The sequence below is a fragment of the Labrus mixtus genome, chromosome 13 (genome assembly GCF_963584025.1).
Source record: "Labrus mixtus chromosome 13, fLabMix1.1, whole genome shotgun sequence".
Taxonomy (NCBI): domain Eukaryota; kingdom Metazoa; phylum Chordata; class Actinopteri; order Labriformes; family Labridae; genus Labrus; species Labrus mixtus.
Genome location: NC_083624.1, coordinates 17992468 through 18014098, shown reverse-complemented (window position 1 = coordinate 18014098; position 21631 = coordinate 17992468). Strand labels below are relative to the sequence as shown.

At 44.4% G+C, this 21631-nt stretch overlaps 2 protein-coding genes across 2 annotated transcripts; both read left to right on the top strand.

Moving 5' to 3' along the window:
• The first annotated feature begins 2115 nt into the window (after positions 1-2115).
• Positions 2116-8267, top strand: si:dkey-3d4.3 (ras guanine nucleotide exchange factor F). Its single transcript, XM_061053998.1, has 7 exons — positions 2116-2295; positions 2443-2525; positions 3336-3414; positions 4395-4441; positions 5429-5543; positions 5949-6138; positions 7116-8267. The coding sequence occupies exons 1-7, from the start codon at positions 2127-2129 to the stop codon at positions 7765-7767; spliced, it is 1335 nt and encodes a 444-aa protein (XP_060909981.1). The 5' UTR covers positions 2116-2126; the 3' UTR covers positions 7768-8267.
• A 3021-nt stretch (positions 8268-11288) lies between these two features.
• inhbb (inhibin subunit beta B) lies at positions 11289-21408 on the top strand. The gene is made up of 2 exons (XM_061053997.1): positions 11289-12806; positions 18967-21408. Exons 1-2 carry the CDS (start codon positions 12419-12421, stop codon positions 19800-19802), a joined length of 1224 nt encoding a protein of 407 aa, XP_060909980.1. The 5' UTR covers positions 11289-12418; the 3' UTR covers positions 19803-21408.
• Positions 21409-21631: the final 223 nt, after the last annotated feature.

Here is a 21631-nt window from a genome sequence, read left to right as displayed (position 1 = left end):
TTTTTTTATTGAATGTGATACTCTTCTATCTGTGATAGGTTCATACCTGAAACAATTACAAATTGAAAGTTCATAACTTTTTAAAGGATTAAAATGTTAATAATGACTCTTGCATTACTTTAGTCCTCTCACTTGTCAATATTTTTTTAGTGAAAAATGTCAATGGGGGGTGGGCCACATATCTAATAACAAACAGCCCCAGATTGCTTTGTATAACTAACACTCAGGTGTTTGAACAAGGCCGAGCGATGAAGTGTGTTAATACAGAGTCGTGACCTCGGAGCTGTTTGCTCATGTGACAGCTTGATAAGAAGTTGTAGAGAGGCCGATAGCAGTGAGAGAGGAGAACTTCACAGCAGCGTTTGGATAATGTGTCACTGCGGACGTCCTCATTCATGGATACTGCTGCATGGAAAAGTACTGTGTAGTGAGTAAAAATGATAAAACTCCTGACTCTGTTACTTCATGAATATTGTAAAAGGCTGTTGGAGTGAGTCATCACTGGATATTTCCCTATTCGTTTTATGACAGCTGATGAGTCAATCCTCATCAGTTATGGTAAATGGACTTGAGCTTTTATATTTCTTTACTCAAAATGCTTTGACACAGCAGCTCAAACCTACATCAATAATAACTAATCTGTTCATACACATTTATACACTGCTGATGAAGCAGTGTCTTGCCCTAGGACGCATCAAACCCCAACCTTTGGGTTGAGAGATGACCAACTCTCCCACTGAGCCACAGCCGTCCCCAGTGACTTACAGCTTTTTCTATTATAAGATCAAATGTAACTACACAGAACTACCTGATACCTGAGTTAGAGTTAATGATACTGATACCTGAGTTAGAGTTGATGATACTGCAACAATTAGGCCAGGTGATCAGAAATAAATGATGCAGTTGTAGAAATAAAGTTCTCACCTGCCAGAGAACCAGAGAGTTTCTCCCCAGAGAGAGAGAGAGAGAGAGAGAGAGGGAGAGAGAGGGAGAGCAAAGCTTCACAGTCTTTGTGTTGCAGTCCGCTCCCTCCTGACTCCAGGGCCTATAGCAGCAGTCAGGTGCTCTGTGAATCACAGTCCCTGCTGGGCACCCAGCGAAGCCAAACGCTGCACGACCATAACAACCGACTCAGTTCTGTACCTCCTTTAGCACGATGCCTCGATAAGCCAGTTTCTTTATTGTAGATGGATGAGGCAGCAGTCCTTGAGAATCAGAGAACTTCAGTCCTTATAATGTGTTAGGAGGATAACAGCAGCCTCCCTGTTCTTCTTCTGTCTCTGTGTGACTGTCGTTTATAATGTAGGGATGATTTGTCTCTGGTAGTTGTTTGGTGGTCTACATGGTGGACTTAAGCCACATTATTGAGCAAAGATGTACTGATGAAAGTAGACGTCTGGGTGATCAGGGTTTAACCTTAAAGAGAAACTTAACCCACAGACCACATCTTTCAGCTGTCAATCTGTGTATGAGCAGTAGTGTTCTTGGTCAAATCTCGACATTTGAGCACATCCATTATCTATACCATTTTTGGGGGTTGAGCATGTCCTTGGACTGTGGTAGGAAGCCTGAGTACCTGGAGGGAATCCATGTATGCACGGGGAGAACATGCAAACTCCACACAGAGAGGCACCTGCCTGACAGGGAATCGAACCAGGAACGACCTCGCTGTGAGGCACCAGCACTAACCACTGTACCACCATGCAGCCCATTTGAGCAAAAAGTATTTCAATTCTACAAATTGTGTTAGAAATATGTACAGCGACTGCCCTTTACGGGTTGAAACCCGGCTACTGCAATTGAATGTTTCTATTGGCTGATCTGGTGTGTGTTGACGTAGGCAATGACAGCTTTCATCACCAAACCCTCAAAGACAACAAGTCACCCGACTCAGCGAACTGTGGGGAGTCAAGTGGATTGAGAGAATGGCGCGGATTGATTTTGACTGAAATCTGAGTGGCTTGCTGTGAAATATTGCGATTGTAAAAGTTGTAAAATGTTAAATTTTTCCATATCGCAATGAATAACCCATATCACCGTTTATTTTCTTATTTTGGGTAAAGTTCAGACAATATTTGATGACTTGATTAAATGCTTTGATGTGGCTCCTTTTAGAAAATGGACCGATGCCAGTTATGAGTCAAAGCACTTCGTCTCTGTGGACTCGGCTCCCCCAGAGCAGACCGAGCCCATGTGACCGTCACAAGCACGCCTGCTGCAGCTATGATGGACACGTGTACATCCTGGGAGGACGAGCAAACAGCTGTCTGAGGGACTTCTGGAGGTACAGCGTGGGTAAGGACTATTATTACTATTGGTCGATTTCTGCTGAATGCATGAACAAAATAACCAATGACTGCTCTGTTCGTAAGTCGCTCTAAATACAGAAAGAAAAAAAAAACCTTTGTTGTGTTGCATCCTCTCATTATGTTTGTGAGTTAGTGTGCAACGAGTGGACGGAGTTGAACTGCACTGGTGAAGCTGCCCCAGAGGAACTGGAGGAACATTCTATGGTGGCTCATGAGGTAAAAAGTTTTCCTTAAAAAATGTAGCTGCTCCATCATACCTTCTGAGCCTCCATACATGTGTGGTGGTGACTGTGTCTGCAGAGACTCTGTCATCTGACTGGATTTTACTGTTCTGGTTTGTTCTGGTTGACTCTGGACGTTTGTGGGCGGGGAGCTGGTGTGTTTCCTCCAACCAATGACAACGTGCAGTTGAGTTTAGGAGTGGATCCAATTCAGCGATTGGACTCGATTCAAACCTGTGAATATGACGGACGGGGACGTAGCTGCAAAGAAGATATGATCCTAGAGAGGCGAAACGGCAAGCGGATGAAGCTCGTTCCAAAACGAGGGTGAACCTTGTGTTGCATTTTACCCGTGGACTTGGAGTCGGCCGGCTTTCTGCTGGGCAGGCAGGTGCCAAACACCAGATGTTAGCTTGTGCTAGGGTGCTTAGGGCAAGCGATTTCTGTGGGCTTTTTATGCCTTTATTTTCTAGAAACAGGACAGCGGATATCGGAAATCAGGGAGATACGATTGGGGAATGACATGCGAGAAAGGAGCCACAGGCCAGATTCAAACCCTGGCCACGGGTTAGGGTTGTACACTGATGGACTTTGGTACAACACTTCACACAAACTTCTGGAACGAGTGAAATAATTCAATTGCACAAATATTTCAGAGTTTCTTGTGGTCCAGCGTTTACGCTTGTCTTTACATCGACTTTGTTGTTTAAAATGTCGTCTGCATTTGGTCTCAACACCTTCTTTATTGCTCTTCTTTCTGCTCATTGTGTTAAGAAAATCTTCACCAGCTTTTTGTCCCTTTCAGGGCTTCCTGTATGTGTTTGGAGGCATGTTGGATTCTGCATACACCAAGTGGAGATGTTCTTTCTGGGTGTTTGACACTGGTGAGTTTCACAACTGAGGAGTACACCTATTGGCAGACATTGTCAGGGACTGCTCAGACTTGACAGACTAATCGTGTTCCTACATGTCTGTTCTAATCTCAGGCCTCAAGCCTTTGTGGAAAGATTCAGTACTATAGATCAGCTGAGTGTGAAACACGTGAAAGCTTTCAAACTGTTTCTCAGCTCTTCCTTTTTTATGCAAAGTTTTTGAACCTAAAGGAAAGTACCAAGGAATATAAAAAGTCGACATAAAATGTACAGAAGAGAATGTAATTGTTAAGAGGGAAAGTCTCTTCTTTGTGTTAGCTTAAAGCTCTGGGAGCTGCTAGAAACGAACAGGACATGCTTCCTGCTCTGAAAATACCCCGACTTGTTTGTTTCTGTTTCATCCTGGTAAAACTTTGATTTGTTTCTTTTTCATTCTCTTTATTCTTCTAAATTATTCTTTATGTTTGGGTAAAAAAAAAATACTGACATTTCCAGGGAGGATAGTCCTGCTCACCTCAGCCTCATAAATAAAGTCTGCATGTGAAGTTTAGATTATACAGTGAAATATTTAAACATTAGTCTCAATCTGCCACTAGGAGGAAGTATAAAAATATACCAGGTAGTGATTTAATGTTTACGTTGATACATTTGCACAATGAACGATTTCGTCTAAGTTGTAAAAATGGACGATGACTTGACTTTAAATGTCAGTCCATGATCGGTCCGTGTCACATGACTGTAAATAACGAAGTCAGTGTACGCTCGGCAGGAACACAGGATGCTGTCGGCTCCATCTCTTTACTCACACATCTTCTTTAAGGCTGAGTGAAGCTGATTGTACCAAATGGATCTGCTCATGAATCAAAATAAATCTTCTGTATAACTTTGACCTAGCATCATCGTTTTTTTAGATAATTCCACTCTGGCTTATTTCATTTTTTTTATCTTATCTCTCCATTTAATTGTCATTCTTCTTTGTCATGTTGTTTCAGCGAAGCAGAAATGGGTTCACTTCCAGGGAAAGACGAGCTCCCCTCAGGTACAGAGTGGATGTCATAGAACAACCGTTTGTCTCCTCTTGCAACTACCAAGTTTCCAAATTATGTTTGGGCGTATATGCCTTCGTTTAGAGAGATATGACAGTGGATAGAGTTGAAATCAGGGCGAGAGAGAGAGAGAGAGAGAGAGAGAGAGAGAGAGAGAATGAATGGCATTCTGCAAAGGAGCCACAAGTCGGATTCAAACCCGGGCTGCTCGCTTTTAGGACTGTAGCCTCAGAGCATGGGGAGCAAAAACTAACCCCTAGGCCACTAGATCCTCCTAAAGTCCGGACCTCCTTTGTATTTTTAAGAAAGTAATACTTTATGTTACTGCACACACATCAGGAAACAGTTTCATTTACTGCTTTAATGTCAACACTGTGTCAAGACAACTGAGATGATAGCAAGCTAAATTTAAACACCCAAAGGAAAACTTTTACTAAACAGTTTTCATTTCTGAGTTTTCCATTTAAACAGATTTGTTTTTCACAGGTTTACCGTCAATGACACGTGTAGAGACTTTGTTAGCAGGCTTCATAACTTACACAAAGAGAAACTCAAAACTGATGATGTTTGGAGGGAAATCAAGTGGATCTCTCTCTGCATACGAATTAGAAACTTCTCAGCTCCCGTTTGTCTTGAACACATCAGGGTCGTTTCAAGGTCACAACCGGTTCAGCTGTCAGTGTGAACTGCCGCCTGACGACCCAGATAAGGACTGACATCACATCTGTGATTCTGCGTCCGTAATGGAAACCTAAGCAAGAGAAAACAAAGAAAACTTAAAATACTGAAAATGAAATGTGATGAACAAAATGGGGGGTCGTATTTAAGGTAGTGATAATATGATAGTAAGGTTTGCAAACTCGTTGAGACGTGTGTGTGTGTGTGTGTGTGTGTGTGTGTGTGTGTGTGTGTGTGTGTGTGTGTGTGTGTGTGTGTGTGTGTGTGTGTGTGTGTGTGTGTGTGTGTGTGTGTGTACCCAGATGCCATCCAACAGAAAAGGGCACAGTGCCGTGGTGCTCGGCTCTGACATGCTGGTTTATGGAGGTTTAGTGGACATGAAAGGATCCTCCCAGGACTTTTGGAGTTTGGATTTCGGTGAGTTCAAAATGTTTTTTTTTTCCCCCCATGTTAAAATAATTAGTAAGGGGCCCGATCACACGGAAAACAGTCGCCCTAGGCCCGGCCGCTCCAAAAACAACCTGGGCACATCTGGAAAAAAAAACAGCTCGGAGCGCCTGTGGAGCGGGGCTGCATGTGCATACCAAATATAACAAGTTGGAAAAAGGGTCTTGAGCTCTCGCCGTTGCTTTGCTCTTAGAAGAGGAGGGGGGGACATGTCCCGAAAAGCGTCAGCAAAAGTCTGATGCACACCCTACATTCTACAACTAATGGATGCTGATTGACGTTTGCATTCCAAGGACACATTTCTGCAGAGAGCCCCCCACGTCACCACTATGTGCATTAACTGTCGATTCTTACTCGTGTTAATATGCACCACAGATACTATGGCATGGTCTCTGCTAAATGGATCTAAGCAGGCCTCAATCGGACCAGGACCCAGACACAGTCACTCTGCCATGGCCAACCAGAGCTGCATGTACTTGTTTGGAGGCTTGAAAGGCTTACAGGAGCAGAGAGATTTCTGGAGGTGGAACTCCAGCAACCACACATGGAGTTCCCTCAAAAACAAGTGAGTGATGGTTTTAATCTATTAGTGTCTTTAAGGACCTTAAAGACTGTTTCTCAAATGCTGACAAACTGATCCTGGAGAACGTGTATTGTGTTGAAAATTGGAAAAAAGAAAAACCCTTAACTGTTACAGTACAAAAAGAAACAGACTTTGGCTGCTGCAAAGTGGGTTTCATCTGTGTGATGTTGTTTTACAAAGCCAAGGCATAAATACATCACAACAATGTGAATATCATCATGTGAATACTGTGTGTATCATGATGACGTGGTGCATCCCTAAGGTACATGCAAGTTGTGTTCATGTGATAATCAGCAGCACACGCCAGCTAATGACACCATCCGGTGAATGCCTCATCAGGCCACGCCCACATTTGTTTGGGGAAAATGATCCGACTGATGAACAGCTTGATTAATCTGTCAGATAACAGGATCAATAAGAAGGTTTTTCTTTGGAGTAAAACTGCAGAATTCTCTGAGGGCTGCAGAGCTTCGCGCTGTCTTTGAGGAAGCTGAGTTACATCTATAGAGATTAATCACCACACAGTGTGAACACAATGAGAAATAAATGACTTGCTGGATATGAAGAAAAATTGTTAAATAATCTTGTTAAACCCAACATTATGGACTTTTTTTTCAAAACAGCACAGTTACATCACTGAATCTTATGTCAAAGCAAAGTTAACAGGCAGTCAGAGATCTTTGGTCGCTCAGTGGAGAACAGGAAGCCTTCCTCTCGCTCTTGGAATCGTCAGATTGAAAAAAGTCCCCGAGGAACACAGACTGTGTGAGCTGTGTGGATCTCTTTTTATGATGAGTTAAGAACGCCTTTGATGAATGAAATGTACGCTCAGAATCCTGAAATGTTTTGGAGCTCTAGCTGGACTCGACGTAGCCACAAAGAAAAACAGGCCAGGGTTTACAATAGACATTGTTTTGTGTGTTCCTTCCTGCTGACACCACCTCTGGGTGTTTCCTCAGGTCCGGCCCCTCCAGACTGATGGGACACTCGGCCGTGGCCTACAAGGACAGCATGCTGCTTTTCGGAGGAGGGAGGAGCCAGAACTCTCCAAAGAACTGGCTGTGGAGGTACAACTTCACCTCTGAGACCTGGGGGCAGGTTCCCATACTCCTGGGCTCCACCCCCCCAGACAAGATTCACCACTGCTGCATCGGGCTCGGCCCCAGCTACACGTCCAACACCAGTAGTCCAAGCTCAGAACTCCAACCCAGACTGCTGGATGACAAAGCAAGGCCCTTTAAGAACAAGTGCTTCCCTGCCCCGCTCACTTTCCTGGGCTCAGACGGAGCGATAGAGCTGGAGACGTTCAGCCCGGAAAGAAGCTACGCTAGCATACAACGCACACAGTCGTCAGAACTTTACAACAGCAAAGAGTGTTTGATGAGGAAAGAAGCACCGCAGATCAGAAGCTGTCTGAGCTTTGAAAACAAGGCCTTCAGGAAACAGTGGAGCTGCACAGAGGAGGACCTGCTGAGGGAGGAGGACGAGGAGGAGGAGGAAGAGGGGGACATAGCTCAGCATCTGCCTGATCTGCTGCTGGTTCTGGGGGGAAGACCCTGCACCACACACTGCCCCATCTCCATCTGGCAAATGACTCTGACTGAATCTTAACAGCCTACCACGATCAAACTTTATTTACTTCTAATATGTTTGTGTAGAAAGCATCAGTATTAAAGTTGTTTCATGTTTGAAGAGTTTACATAAATCCAAACAAATCCTATTTCTGTTTCTTTTAATGTGACTTTTAATAATTGTATACATGTACCACACTTGGCCTTGTAGTAGCTGTAGTCAAAGAAACGACTAGAAAATTTAAAGAAAAGCTATCAAACTGTAACAGACAGTAACGGTCTCTGCTATTCATCACATTGTGTAATGTATGATGTGTGTGTGATTGTTAAGAACAAAAGGGACAAGATTTGTTTTATATTCTCACGTCATGGTTCTAATGTTAGCATTTTAGATTCGCATTTCAGCCGATAGTATGTTTATAAGAGGAGGCATGTGGCACGACATGATGATCTAATGATCACTGCTCAGCACAGTACACTAGGGGGCACTGTGCACCTGTACATTTTTGCATAAAATAAATGTGGCATGTTTTCCATGAATGCTTAATGGATTTTATTTTTGTTGTTTTGTCCGGTGAATGTGTTCAATGTGAAAAGGATGTTTGTTTCTCCTCATAGAGCTCAATAAAGAGCTCCTCAATACGGGTTCTCAAGGAGAGACTGTGCAGTCTCTGCAATGAGGAGGAAAGATATGCCCAGTATTCTGATATGGAAACTATTGGCTTACTGGGTTTAAAAAAATTGAATATTTTGCATCCCTTAAAGATATACAGCAAACATGAGCATGACAACAGAAATATGTCAGTAATGAAATGTGACAGTTTGGATTTTTTATACTTAGGGTGCACTCACACTAGGCCCAGCTGTCAAATACTGTCCTTAAGACACGCTTGTCCCCCCTCCCTAATTTCCCGCTGGCCTGCACTCACACTGCTCCAGGACTAACCGGGACTGCACGCTTACCTCTTGTACATAACGTCGTAAAAACAACAAATGCATGGCTTTACGTGATCATGAAGCGTGCGTAGTTTACAAGACAGACGGACTCTGAAAAGAAAAAAAGCTGCCGGGTCCTCGTCCGCACTTTAGAGAACAACGCAGAGACCATGACAGCTACTTTACTGACTGTGTGGCTGATTTTGAGTCATGTTAGTCAGATACAGAGAGAACACGCCGGGATTTCTCCATATTGAAAGCTGTCCAGCCTGTGTACCCGTGCATGTGCTCGTGCATGGACTGTCCCATGCCGAAGCACAGGTACAGGAGGCAGGTACGAGGACGTTAAAGGACGAAGATAAAGTCTGTCAATTTCAGTCTAGATCGTGAGAAAACACATTACACAACATGGAAATGATCAAAAAGAAACATACTATGAGCTAAGTTACCAACATGTAGGGCTTTCACAGAAAACTCTTTTTTTCTGGCTGAGCTGCATGTGTGAACGCAAACAACCACATTTTTCAGCCAGACTTTCTCCTGCACGCCCCCAAGTATTTCCCCCTCCCCCACCTCTCACTTGACTGACAGGGAAAGCTTCATTCTGTGAGGGACTCGTGTGCACAATATACAAGCGTATATATGTGTGTGGACAGCTTAAAGTGGATCCACAAGGCAGTGTGAGACGATCTTATGAAAGACCACCACTTGCTACTCGTCTACTTGTATAATATTACTTATTTTCAAAAGTACTTCTGCAAAGAAATCTAGTTTTTAACTTGAGCTGTTGTCACATTATGCACTCCTGCATGGTTGCAAAAAGAGGAGATTATATTTAATTAGTGTTCCAGAAAATGACACTTTTTAAAGGCGTCGCCTTCTGCAGCACATTTCTTGAAAGTTCTGATGGACATATTTTGTGTCTTAGGAATCTTTGCTACAGCGGCTTGTTCGAGGAATAAGATCCTCTTCAAACAAACACTTTTTCTGGGTCATATTTTTTACATTTTGTAATTTAACTTTTGTTTTCTACCTGACAACATTAGGAAATGTGAACGTAATCCCTGAGCGGTTAACCTTGTGACTCTGTTGGAAAGTAAACTAATCAGTTCTTACCCAGCAGGCTGGGCTGGCAGCCTGCGTTTGACCTGTTGACCTACATTCAGCTCCCACACCGGACACAGACCTGCCCCTGAAGACTTCCACGAGTTCTTCCTCCAGAACTCAGCGGAAGTATGATCAAACCATGGTACAAGACGTTCACATCCAGTATCTAATATTTTGATTTTCTTGTGTTTAATCTGAAATACATGCTTCATAAAAATATTTCCACATTGTATCTGAAGCACTAAGTAGGGAGTCGTTGTGACCTTGTTGTTGGGTCCTATAAGGCAGTGGTACTGAACTGGTCTAATCCTAAAGACCCACCTCCAAGTCCTTCCTGAGAAAGTGTGACCCAGCTAAAAGGTTTTTTCAGCAGAAGGAAAGTAAACACAATCTCAGAGGAAAAATTATGTAAAAAAAAAAAAACAGCAGTAAGGACCAACATGAAACCATCACAATACAGAGTGTTCATTTATGGAACAGCTGCAGTGATGAAATAAAAACATGTCAAACATTAGGAAAGTTTAAACACATTTTCAAGAACAACATATTTAACAAATATATAATCAAACAGTCAATGAGAAAAACTGAATCAATATCAGTTGTAAGGTCTGTATAGTCTACCTATTAATGTGTGTAATACATTATATTTGTTGCTTTATCTGTATTCTTTGACTTTATTTTGTAAAGCTTGTCCTTGGATTAACTGCAGGGGAGGCAGTAGCTCAGTCCGTTGGGACTTGGGTTGGGAACCGGAGGGTCTCCGGCTCGAGTCCCGATGCGGACCAAAATATGGAAGTTGGTCTGGTAGCTGGAGAGGTGTCAGATCACTTCTCGAGCACTGCTGAGGTGCCCTTGAGCAAGGCACCAAACCCCCATCCGCCTTGGTGCACTCCCTGCATAGCAGAGCAGCCCCACCCTGACATCTCTAATGCATAGCGTGAGTGTAAAACCCAAAATTCTCTGTGGGGATTAATAAAGTATATCAAACTCAAAAAGAAAGCTAAAAAGAAAAAAGGGGTAGAACATGTACAAGTTCTGAATAAAATCGAGCCACTACAGAAAGTATGCTCTGAATGCTGTTTGCTTTGTTTGAAATGTGTATTTTTATTTTACTTTCAAAATTTGTTCCAAATAAATGAAAATAATTGAAATGTACATTTCTGGTATTTTCAACCAATCAGATTTATTTGATGAAAAAAGATGATGCAGTTTAGACCTCAGACGCAACAAAACATGCTACAATGTGAGAGAAAAAAAAGTAATTAAGTGTAAAAAAGAGCAGTACATGATAGCAGGACTTCTCAAGTATTTGGTACTTTTTATCAAAGTTTTTAAATCTAGCTCCATCCATCCATCCATCCATCCATCCATCCTCCATACATCTATCTAAGTTGAATGTAATGATAGAAGAGAACCAGTAGATGGCGCTGTTTATCTGTTATGCAACATCACAACCAGATACAGTCTTTAGGACTTCTGTTCAGTTGTATTTATCACCACAACCACAATTTTAATCTTCTATGTTATTCTTTTTTGTACTAATAGCCTAATTCACCCACCAAATCTTGAGTATTTTTTTTATTTAAATGTTTTAGATAACAGGAAACCCAGACGTGTTAAAAGCGACAGAAGGAGTCTGGTGTGTCCTTTAATATTAATCAACATTACTAAAAGTTTGATTTGACATGTTCAGCCTGAGATCCATCCCACGGAAACCACCTGCTGTTAACAGTCTGCACAGAGAGCAAAGTTTCCACACTAAACCTGCGCGTCTCATAGCTGTGGTCTTTAAGATGTATGATCAAATTATGCTGCACTTTATGAGTCAAATAACACACGCCTTTGGGGTAGAATTATGCAACCTCTTTAGGGCCGGCATGTTACCATAATAAAACCTTGTTTCATCCCTGCAGTCGTGGCTCTGAGACGTAGTAGTCTTAATAATCCCCGGCGCCCAGTTGGTGGAAATCCCCACGTGGTTTCGACTCCTGTATAAAAACTTTGGGTGTGCGGAGCCCCTGTTGTCGTGATTGCAAAAGGCAGAAAAGGGTCTCAGTGAGCAGCAGCATCTTGCAGGACGCACGGAGCTGTTCATCTACTAGAACCGCGCGCACCGGACACGGTACCCAGCAGCAGGCGCAAACACAAAAGACGCGGGACTCACGGAGAACTCACTGTGTTTTTTGTTTTTTTTTAATCTTTTGGGAACTGCAGTTTTGAAAAGTTTCTGCATGTTTGGTGCTGAATGGGAAAGAGCGCAGTGAACGCGTTTGGACATCGGAAGGGGGGGGGGGTTCATTCAGAGACCTCGTTTGTTTTGGTAGATTACAAGTCTGACCTGAACGGGCAGTGACAGAAGCGCGTCAACAATCCAAACTCCTGAGTGCGCTTTCCAATAACAGACATGAACTTTTATGTTGGGCAGAGAAAAGAAGCATTGTTGGATAACAAGCTGAATGCATAATGACTGGAGTTAATTAGCCTGTTTGGGAATACAAAGCTCTCATTGGCTTCTCTGGATATCTTGAGGCGTCTCACTTTTTGGAGCACAAGTGGAATTAAATTTAGCTTTTACCTTCGGTGTGTATTTGATCTTTTTTCATCCTTCTCTTACTTAGGATTCGGACTGTAACCTTAACTGTAGAAAAATGAGCGTATACAGCCTGGCTTTGTCCTGCTTGGTCGCGTGCGTCCTTTCCGCGGGCTGCAGCTCGGTGACCGGGACAGACACTCAGAGCTCGCCCCAGGAGTCGTGCGCGTCCTGCGGTCTGAGGACGCCGGATCAGACAGAGCGGGTGAACATAGACTTCCTGGAGGCGGTGAAGAGGCACATTCTGAACCGGCTGCAGATGAGGGACAGACCCAACATCACCCACCCCATCCCCAAAGCCGCGATGGTGACGGCGCTGAGGAGGCTGCACGCCGGTAAAGTGCGCGAAGACGGCAGAGTGGAGATCCCGAGCTTTGACGGACAGGCTGCGTACAACAACGAGGTTCAAGCGGAGAACTCGGAGATCATCAGCTTCGCCGAGTCAGGTAATCATCAATAATGCATTGCACACATCTAAATCGACCCCTTCATGAACCCTTTACCTTCTGACTTTATGTAACAGGCAGCCAAGGGATACAGGTGTCTTAATAACCTAAAGTCATGGATGAAATTTCATTCTTTAAAGCTTTTCATGGTGATCTGTCTAAGCATCATATTATTACCATTTTTTTTAAAAGCCATAAACTAATTGGAGTCAGGGCAGTCTTCATTTTCATCATAATATTACATCATGATTCGCTGCTGTTTGATTTCCAGTAGCTGGTGTTAAACCGTGCTGTTTTGGTCTGATGAAAATGAAAAAGAAACTCAACTCAGAGTCCTTAAATTACCCCTATGTGTGTTGTCTATGGGATAAAAGGAACCTCTGAATCCAATTTCATCACTAAAGCCGTGCTCACACTCAATACTCCAATGTATAAAGCCCTCTTTTAAATACACACAAAAGTCCCTCAATTGGCCATTTATCCCTTCCTCTAAGAATGTGTATCTAACTAATTCTCACAAGTCCAAAGAGAACACCCTTTCCTCTCTCTATGCCCCTCTCTCGCACACACACACACACACACACACACACACACAGTCACACACACACCCTTTCCTACACACACACACAAACACACACGCACCTAAAATCATCCAGGCTTGACAGAATCCAATAATTGTCAGTTAGCGCTGTGAGAACGACGTCTTTGACACAAACTGTTAGTTTAACAAAAAGAAAACATACAATTAAAGACACCAAAATAGGATGGCTTAGACACATGCACACACATACCATCCTGTATTTTCCCATTGGCCCTACTGCTACAATTAGCCTGAATGGGGTCCCACCTTCCAATGGGAATGATCTGAGCGCCCTCATGACAAGGGAACAAAAGCCAGGCAATTATTGGAAGAGCTCTATGTGTTTCTGCTGAACGCAACATGTCAACGTTACGCAGGGGGAAAAGTGCAGAAAACAAAAGAAATCAGAATAATGCATGAGACATTTGAGTTTGTGCGGGGGAGTTTGTGTTGGGGGAGTGAGGAGGGGTATGGGGGTTGATGTTGTGTGTGTCTGTATGTGTGTGTGTGTGTGTGTGTGTGTGTGTGTGTGTGTCCATATTGCAGTGTTGTAAAGAATGTTTTTGTAGATCCAAAGTTTCGCTGGGCTCTCTTTGCTTCTTCTCCTTCTGTTTTTCCCCCTAGTTCTATTCTTCCTCGCACCTTTGAGCCTTTGTGTGGCATTGTACCATGGAGCTGGCTCGGGTCCCTGCTCCCTAGACCCGTCTGCCTCCTGGCCAGCTGGCTCACGCCCCCCTCTAGATCGGATGCTGCCAGCCAGGGGGCATGGCTCGGAGGCAAGGTCTCCAGAAAGCTCTGAAGCCAGGAGAGCTGGTCCCCCAAGCATGAGGGAGCCTGAATTGTTGTTGTCACAGTTTAGGAGAAGGCGGGTTAGGGGGGCGAGGTTGGCATATGTTTAGCCAACAGCGAGCCAACAAATGGATGTGGATAGGTGTTGTTGTGCCTTAGGTCACCTCATGTCCCCTCATCCCAGGGTTAACTACGTGCTCACAGCCAGGGAGCCACTTTCTTATCTCTGGTTGCTGTAGTGCAGCAGTTAGAGTTCTGTCAAGCAGCTCTGGGCAGGTGAGGAGGACGATGCCAGTCTCCTTTCTCCCCTGACATGCTCCCATGGGTTCATGCTGGGGGATTCGGTGTCCCGTATCCACAGGAGCGAAGCGGGGAACACAAGCGAGGGGAAGGAGGGAGGGCGAGAGAGAGAGAGAGAGAGAGAGGGGAAGACGTAGGCGGGGAAGTGCAGATCAGCACTTCTTGATTGCTCACTGTGGCCGTTAGGACCCACTGAACTCCCGGTGAGTGGTCCAAGAATTCAGACTTCATTATGGGAGGTCATTAACTCCAGTCCGGTTCCTCCAGAGGATCGGGTTGGCAGGTTTACTTCAGGACACAAGTCTTTCATGAGGAGCTGTCAGTCATGGCCATCCTGGACATGCTCCAGACATTTTCCACATTCACTCACAAGTGTGTGTTTCACTTGTCAATGGCTCCTGGCTGCCTCTGTTTGGCTTCTGATCGTGTAAATGATTTATGCAACTTTATTAAAAAAAATGGCCTTGTTGCGAAGCTTAAACATCAAAAGTGTATTTACCACAGTGGCTTTAACCTCCATCCAAAAGTCCAGCGACCTGCCTCTCCATCCTCTCCTCCCCTCCCTCCCTCCTCGTTCTTTGTGGAATTCCTGGAGTGCTGAGACTCTCGGGCGTGAGGTATTGCTGCTGCAATAGGCCTGCACACCTCTCTCTGTTCATGTCAGAACCACAAGCGCTCCGTGCCACACCCCTTGTCCTTCCACGGCGTGTGGTCTGTGTCGACAGCAGATTTGAGTAATGAGCTCTGTAGCTGCCTTCTTCCATGGCTTCTCCTCTGACTTGGTGGCGCAGGTGGGGACACGCTGAAGCAGCTCCTTATCCACAGCAGCCCACCCAGGTGTCCTGGCTGCCGACACTCTCGAGCAACATTTCCACTGCGGGGTCAGGCGAGGCGTGTCGGGGCCAGCTTCAAATTGTTTGGAACACTTTGGATGTAAAGTGAGATGTGCTTCTCAGAGGGGACCTCAGTAGAAATAAGTGATTTGGTACTGATGTTTCTCTGAGCTTCCAATACTAAAGAAGTTATGTGATCAGTTCTGTCGATTGAAAAATATAGACTGCAGAAGTGAAACATATCAGAATCCTCCCATCTTACACATATCTGTGTTTGGAGGTCTAGACTAAGTTTAAACAATGGCGGAAAGAGTAGTCTCCTCGAGGTCCATTTCACCAGGAACACAAATTATACTATGTGTTAAATTTATTCATGAAAAAGATTGATCTGCAAGGTGTCAAACTCACCCAGAGGCATTACGCTGCCTGCAAGGGGAAGTTTCTGCATGAGTTGTAGCACCTGGGAGAAGATGAATCCCCAAAAGACCCTTCAGAGAGAAGAAAGAAACAGAAGTGTGAAAGAGTGATGGAGGGTTAGTGAGTATTTGTAGGATGCTGAGAGACGTTTAGGTCAGATGGCTTCAATTGGTAGCTGGTCTGGAGCTTTTGACCATATCGTACAATCTTTAAAATGAATGCCGGTTGTCATGGCTACAGTTTCCTCTAATACTTTGACTTTAAAAGTTTGACCTTTATCTTACCAACACATTTAACATACAAGGACTTCGATCACCAGGGACCCAAAGAAGAAACTACTCTAAGTTACACCTTTTAAATTAAAGTGTGATCTTATTACTTTACACAAAATTAATATATATATAATTAATGTTCTTTAAGAGTTTACACTGTCCAGGAAAAGTGGTCAAAATACGTCAGACTCGGCTCTAGATGAGAGTAGGTGGTACACGAAGGAAAGCTCCAGAGTAGTCACCAAAGTAACCCAGAGTTGAGGCTTGTTTTTTTTATTGGGTGACGATGGTGTTTATGTTGCTGTAGCAGAATCCTAAATCACAGCTCTGCGAGTCTTGTATTTTTCCATCCGTCTATTCTATTTTGTTTATCTGGGGACATCACTCTTATCTGCAACTTTCCCCAGCTCCTTGTGAGGGATCTCGTGACCTCACAAGGTCAGATGAGATATATTATCTCTCCAGCGAGTTCTCAGTCCATCCAAGGGACCCCTCTACCATTGTACGTGTCCAGAAACCTCCAAAGAGAGCCCCATAGGCATGCCAGTGATAAAGCATGCACTTTTAGTGGATGCACTGTGATCAGGCACATTTGCCCTGAAATAATTGGATGAAGCCATTTATGCCAGTTTGAATGCTGCCGGTTCAAGTGATCTACTCGAGCGATCCAAAACTTTTGAAACCCTAAAAAATGCCGTAATACTCCTCAGTTTTGATACTAGATTTCTCTGAGTATGCATGTAATTGCATGTAATTTTAGGCTGAATTCATTGACTTGTGTGCTGGCAAATGTAAGACTAATTCTTTTCTGAGTTTGTAGCTGTTGAGGCAAGTAAGACCTCACTGCACTGAGAGAGGAGAGGGCGTTCAGCTGATTCTTTTATGTAATTCCATTCAGATAGATTTCAATATGTACTCACAATGCACTTGATACTTTACCCATAGGCCTTGGTATTGAGAAGGCTCATTGATGTATTGCTTAATGTGGGGCAGGGTTTGTGTGTGTGTGCGTGTGTGTGTGCGCATGGATGGATGCAAAGGTGTGTGTGTAGTGTAGTGTAAGTGCTTGAGCTCCCAGCTGACATGTTTGAGTGGAGAGCTGGTCTGAACAGGTTTCTGAGTGAATGTAAAGCCATGCTTTACAGGAGGAAGAGGCGTGAGGCGCCTTCAAGAGGGGGGGGGGGGGGGGGGGGGGGGGGCGTCTTTGGTGGCCACCTGTTGACACTGACACACACTAATCAGTCGGCAAACAAAGTAATTTAGCCGCTTTCAAAGGCGCTGCTCTGCTTGAGCACATTGTACCAAATCTCCTGAAATAGAAACCTTTCAAGTTACCTCGGGGTAATTTGGAAGACATCATTAGGCTTAGAAAAAAAATAGTGCCAGGGAGAGCCCATCGCCACCCTAAGACTCCCGGGATCTCTTCATTGTGCTACTGCAGAAAGTGGCCAGTGTCATGTAAATGGCTTTTATTTTTGCCTCATCATGCTTTTTGCTGGAAAGCCACGCGTTTCAATGGCTTGCTGCAGCGCGGCTGTCTCCCAGTGCCTCACAGGGGGCTTTGTGCTGTCACTCTCAGGGTGCTCACACTTGGAAGGAGGGGGAAAGGGGTGGGGTGGGGTAGGGTGGGGGTGGGGTTTCTTGGGAGGGGGGGCACTAACACTGAACTCAATGAACCCCCCGGGAGCCTTGGCCATGTCCGCCAACCCTCCCACCTATCCCACTTGCATCCTTCCTCCATTCCTTGGTCTTCCTCTTCTCTGTTCTCCTCCCTGTCCCTCCCTCCCTTCTCTACCCACCTTTCTCTCTCTTTTCTGGCCCCTGTCACTTACAAAGCTGGACCTGAGGCCAACTGGGCCTGATCCCAGAACTGGCCTGTCACAGCTGGCCTATCAGGAGCTGCCACAGAGGTCACCTGACACAGTGATTGAGAGTGAACAGAGAAAACACCAGGGAAAACAGCCCTTTAAAGACAGAGCTGTGCCCTTTGTGTGGACACTTTCTGCTTTTTATGGGAGAACATGTTGTGTTTGTGTTTAAGACGGGAAACAATCTTAAGCCTTTTTGTGTTTTTGACAAAAAAGTAGTAGAACAAGGTCCACTTAGTGGCAATGTCAATTTTGTCTCCCATGGCCTTCAAAGTAGGCCATGTCAGAGTGCTCTGAGATTAAATAACTTGTTTAGAAGCGGTCTTGTCGTCTCCGGGGATTTTAAAGCAAGTTGGAACGTCTCTGGAGTTAGGGGTATTTTTTAACAGAACAAACTTCTTCTGATAATGAGGGAGAGCTCAAAAAGTTGACCCTGTCACACTTCTACCTCATCCTTCAAAGGATCACCTTAGGGCTGTGTGCTTTTACCAATTTAATTAATTCCATATAAATACGAGTGCCTTGGCAAACGTGTTAATGTCCGCTCTTATGCTGATGACATACTAATCTTCTGCAGGGAGCAAGCCCAGCTCAGACCTTAATGAATTTGTGAAGTTTATTGATTTTTCAGTGGGAGCGCCTACCCTGTCTCCCTGCAGCATGAGTGATCTATACAGGCAGTTCAGCAGTAATAAGAGTTGGGGGGCACTGTTAAGGAAAGCTAGCTTAATTGAGTTCCAAATAGAGATGCTATTGGTATAAACACCTTTTTTTTTCTTTAGGAGGTTGGAAATATGTTTGTTGATTGGTTCCTGATGAAAATGTGTCATTCTTCTTTTATTGAGTCAATCTCTTCTACAGTATGATTTGCTGGTTTTACCGTCTTAGTCAGAACAAACATTGGAGAAAGCGCCAATCTTTGTTGTAACAATACTAGAGTTACCTGAAATGACCTTCTACAGAGACCCAAGTGAACATACAACCATTCAATGTATTTTTGGTGCATGATTAAATCTATGTATTGGTGTTGGTCTACTTATATGTAGATATATGAATAGGGCACTGAGAGTTAAACCATTCCTATTTTTCTGTCTCCAACAGATGAGCACACATCCTCCAAGTCTGGTCTCTTCTTCCTCGTCTCCAACGAGGGAAACCAGAACCTGTACGTGTCCCAGGCTAACCTGTGGCTCTACTTCCGTGTGCTGCCAGCTGGTCCTGAGAAGGGCCTCCGGAGGAAGGTGACAGTCAAGATCCACTACCAAGAGGCCGGTTCTGCCAGCAGTGCAGAGGGAAGCCCTGGAGGCGGTGGTGGTGGTGGTGGTGGAGGGGGAACAGGTCGTTGGGCACTGGTGGAGAAGCGGGTGGATCTGAAACGCAGTGGTTGGCACACATTCCCTCTCTCTGAAGCTGTGCGGGCTGTGTTCGGAAAAGGCAGTCGACGCCAGGACCTGGAGGTTCACTGTGACGGCTGTGAGACATCCGGCGTTTCTCCCGTGCTGGTGGACCCAGGTGACCCATCCCACCGGCCGTTCCTGGTTGTCCGTGCTCGGCAGGTGGACGGGAAGCACCGTATTCGCAAACGGGGGCTGGAGTGTGATGGCACTAGCGGGGGCCTTTGCTGTCGGCAGCAGTTTTACATTGACTTTCGCCTCATTGGCTGGAATGACTGGATCATTGCCCCAGCCGGTTACTACGGCAACTACTGCGAGGGCAGCTGCCCGGCCTACATGGCAGGCGTACCGGGCTCGGCTTCATCCTTCCACACCGCAGTAGTTAACCAGTATCGCATAAGAGGGATGAGCCCCGGCTCAGTCAACTCCTGCTGCATCCCAACCAAGCTCAGTACTATGTCCATGCTCTACTTTGACGATGAGTACAACATCGTAAAGAGGGACGTGCCCAACATGATCGTGGAGGAGTGTGGCTGTGCTTGAGTCCCCGCTGACCTCTCATGAACTTGGAACAATCAGAAAGGCCTTTTGTACAAACAGGACATTGTTGTACGGTACACATATACAATATATCTTTACCTACTGTATGTGCAAGCGACATGCACACTGGTACAATCAAGCAAGTATCAGTATTGGTCCATGTGTGCATGGCTGTGTTTTCTAGTGTGCGTGCGAGTGTGTGTATTTATCAGAGTGACATGCTTGCTGTCCGAGTGTTGTCCATTTGGCGACGGCCGGTCAGCAACAAGACGAGAAGGGAATGATAATCACCAAATGATACTTTGCTCTAGTTTGCCATTTCTAGTCAAAAATAATGGCTCATCATCTCCTCTTGTATGAAGATAACAAGCGCTTAAGGAAAGTGACAGGATCAGCCGATGGCATTATTGGCTTCACCCCCATGCTCCCAACACTGCTCCCCCAAACCTCTTAAGTACTTTAAGCACATGACAGACTTTGTTTTCATAAAGCACTGACAATACATCAGCTTATACAATTCAGAACACCAGCACTTCCCTATATTATGCCGACAGACACAGTCTGACTCTCCTCTCTGATGGAATTAGACCGGCAGCGCTTAATGCCTTGCAGGATTACACCATCCGAAGAAAGGCAAAAGAAAAGTCCTTTGCAGAGCTGCTGCTGTCACTCTTGCTGTTGACTATGGGCCTCCACCTCAACTTCTTGCCTAAGAGTGCTGCAGGCCCTGCTACCATGACAACCAGGTGAAGATAGATGTCATAAGTGCACTTCACTTGTGCACTTGGACCAACAGAGAAAGAACTGCTTCTTCCCACTCCCTTTATGCCCAGTAGGAGTGGGCTTGTGGATGCAGAGACTCTAGTTTTGGCCCATTTGGGTCGCCACAGTGCAGTGCAGCACTTGCAGAAACTGAAATGCACACCCTGAATAGCACTTGTATAAAGAATTGCCTTCCAAGGGGTACTGAGTGTCCTGTCCTATCACTAAATAAGTGCCACATGAGCTATGCAATGTATAGTAACCTATACCCATACTCGACATGCTCTCTTAGACTGAATCGTCTCTTCATCTTTCTCTTTATCTCCTTCTTTTCTCTCTTAAGTCCTCGACTCTTTATCAATACTTGAAATGTAATCTTTCGCCTCCTTTCCAAAGCGAATGATTGTTGTGACGTTTGCACTGAAAAGTTGCGGGATTAGTGAAACAAAAACTGCCATTGAAAAGTTATTTTTATAGAAGAAAATTGAATTTTGTTTCAAATGTATTTTACTTAATTAATGGAACCAAAGAGGCCAAGATTTTAGCTATTGTACTAAGATGGCAAGGCCATTGAGTTACTGTGTACAATACTGTTTTGATCATTTGCAATAGGCCTACCACTGTATCAGGGTACGATATATGATTTCATTTCTTTGCTCTACTTTCATCCTCTGTTTTGTACAATAAGCAACGCTTCTTTTTTCATCTTTAATTCTATTTTTGTTTCAGTTTTCTATTTAATAAGAAAGTTATTTTTAGTTTCTGTCTAAGAATCATTTAGTCAAATAAATGTCATCTGTACAGTTTATGTAAAATAAAATGTTTTCTTAATTCTTTTGTAACTTCACATTCTTTCCTGCATTATGTTGTTGACACTTTGAGTGGTATTCTCTGCGTGAAAAAACAGGTTGGGCTCTACATTTGAATCTGTGGAGTTTTTATTTCATGGAGGTGATTTGGGCTCATTAAAAACCAAAAAGGTGGGGCTAAGAAAGCTGCAAACAACATGCAAAACACATGCACACCCTGGTCCTCGTCTGGTGGAGACATAAAACACTTCGCTCCTGCTG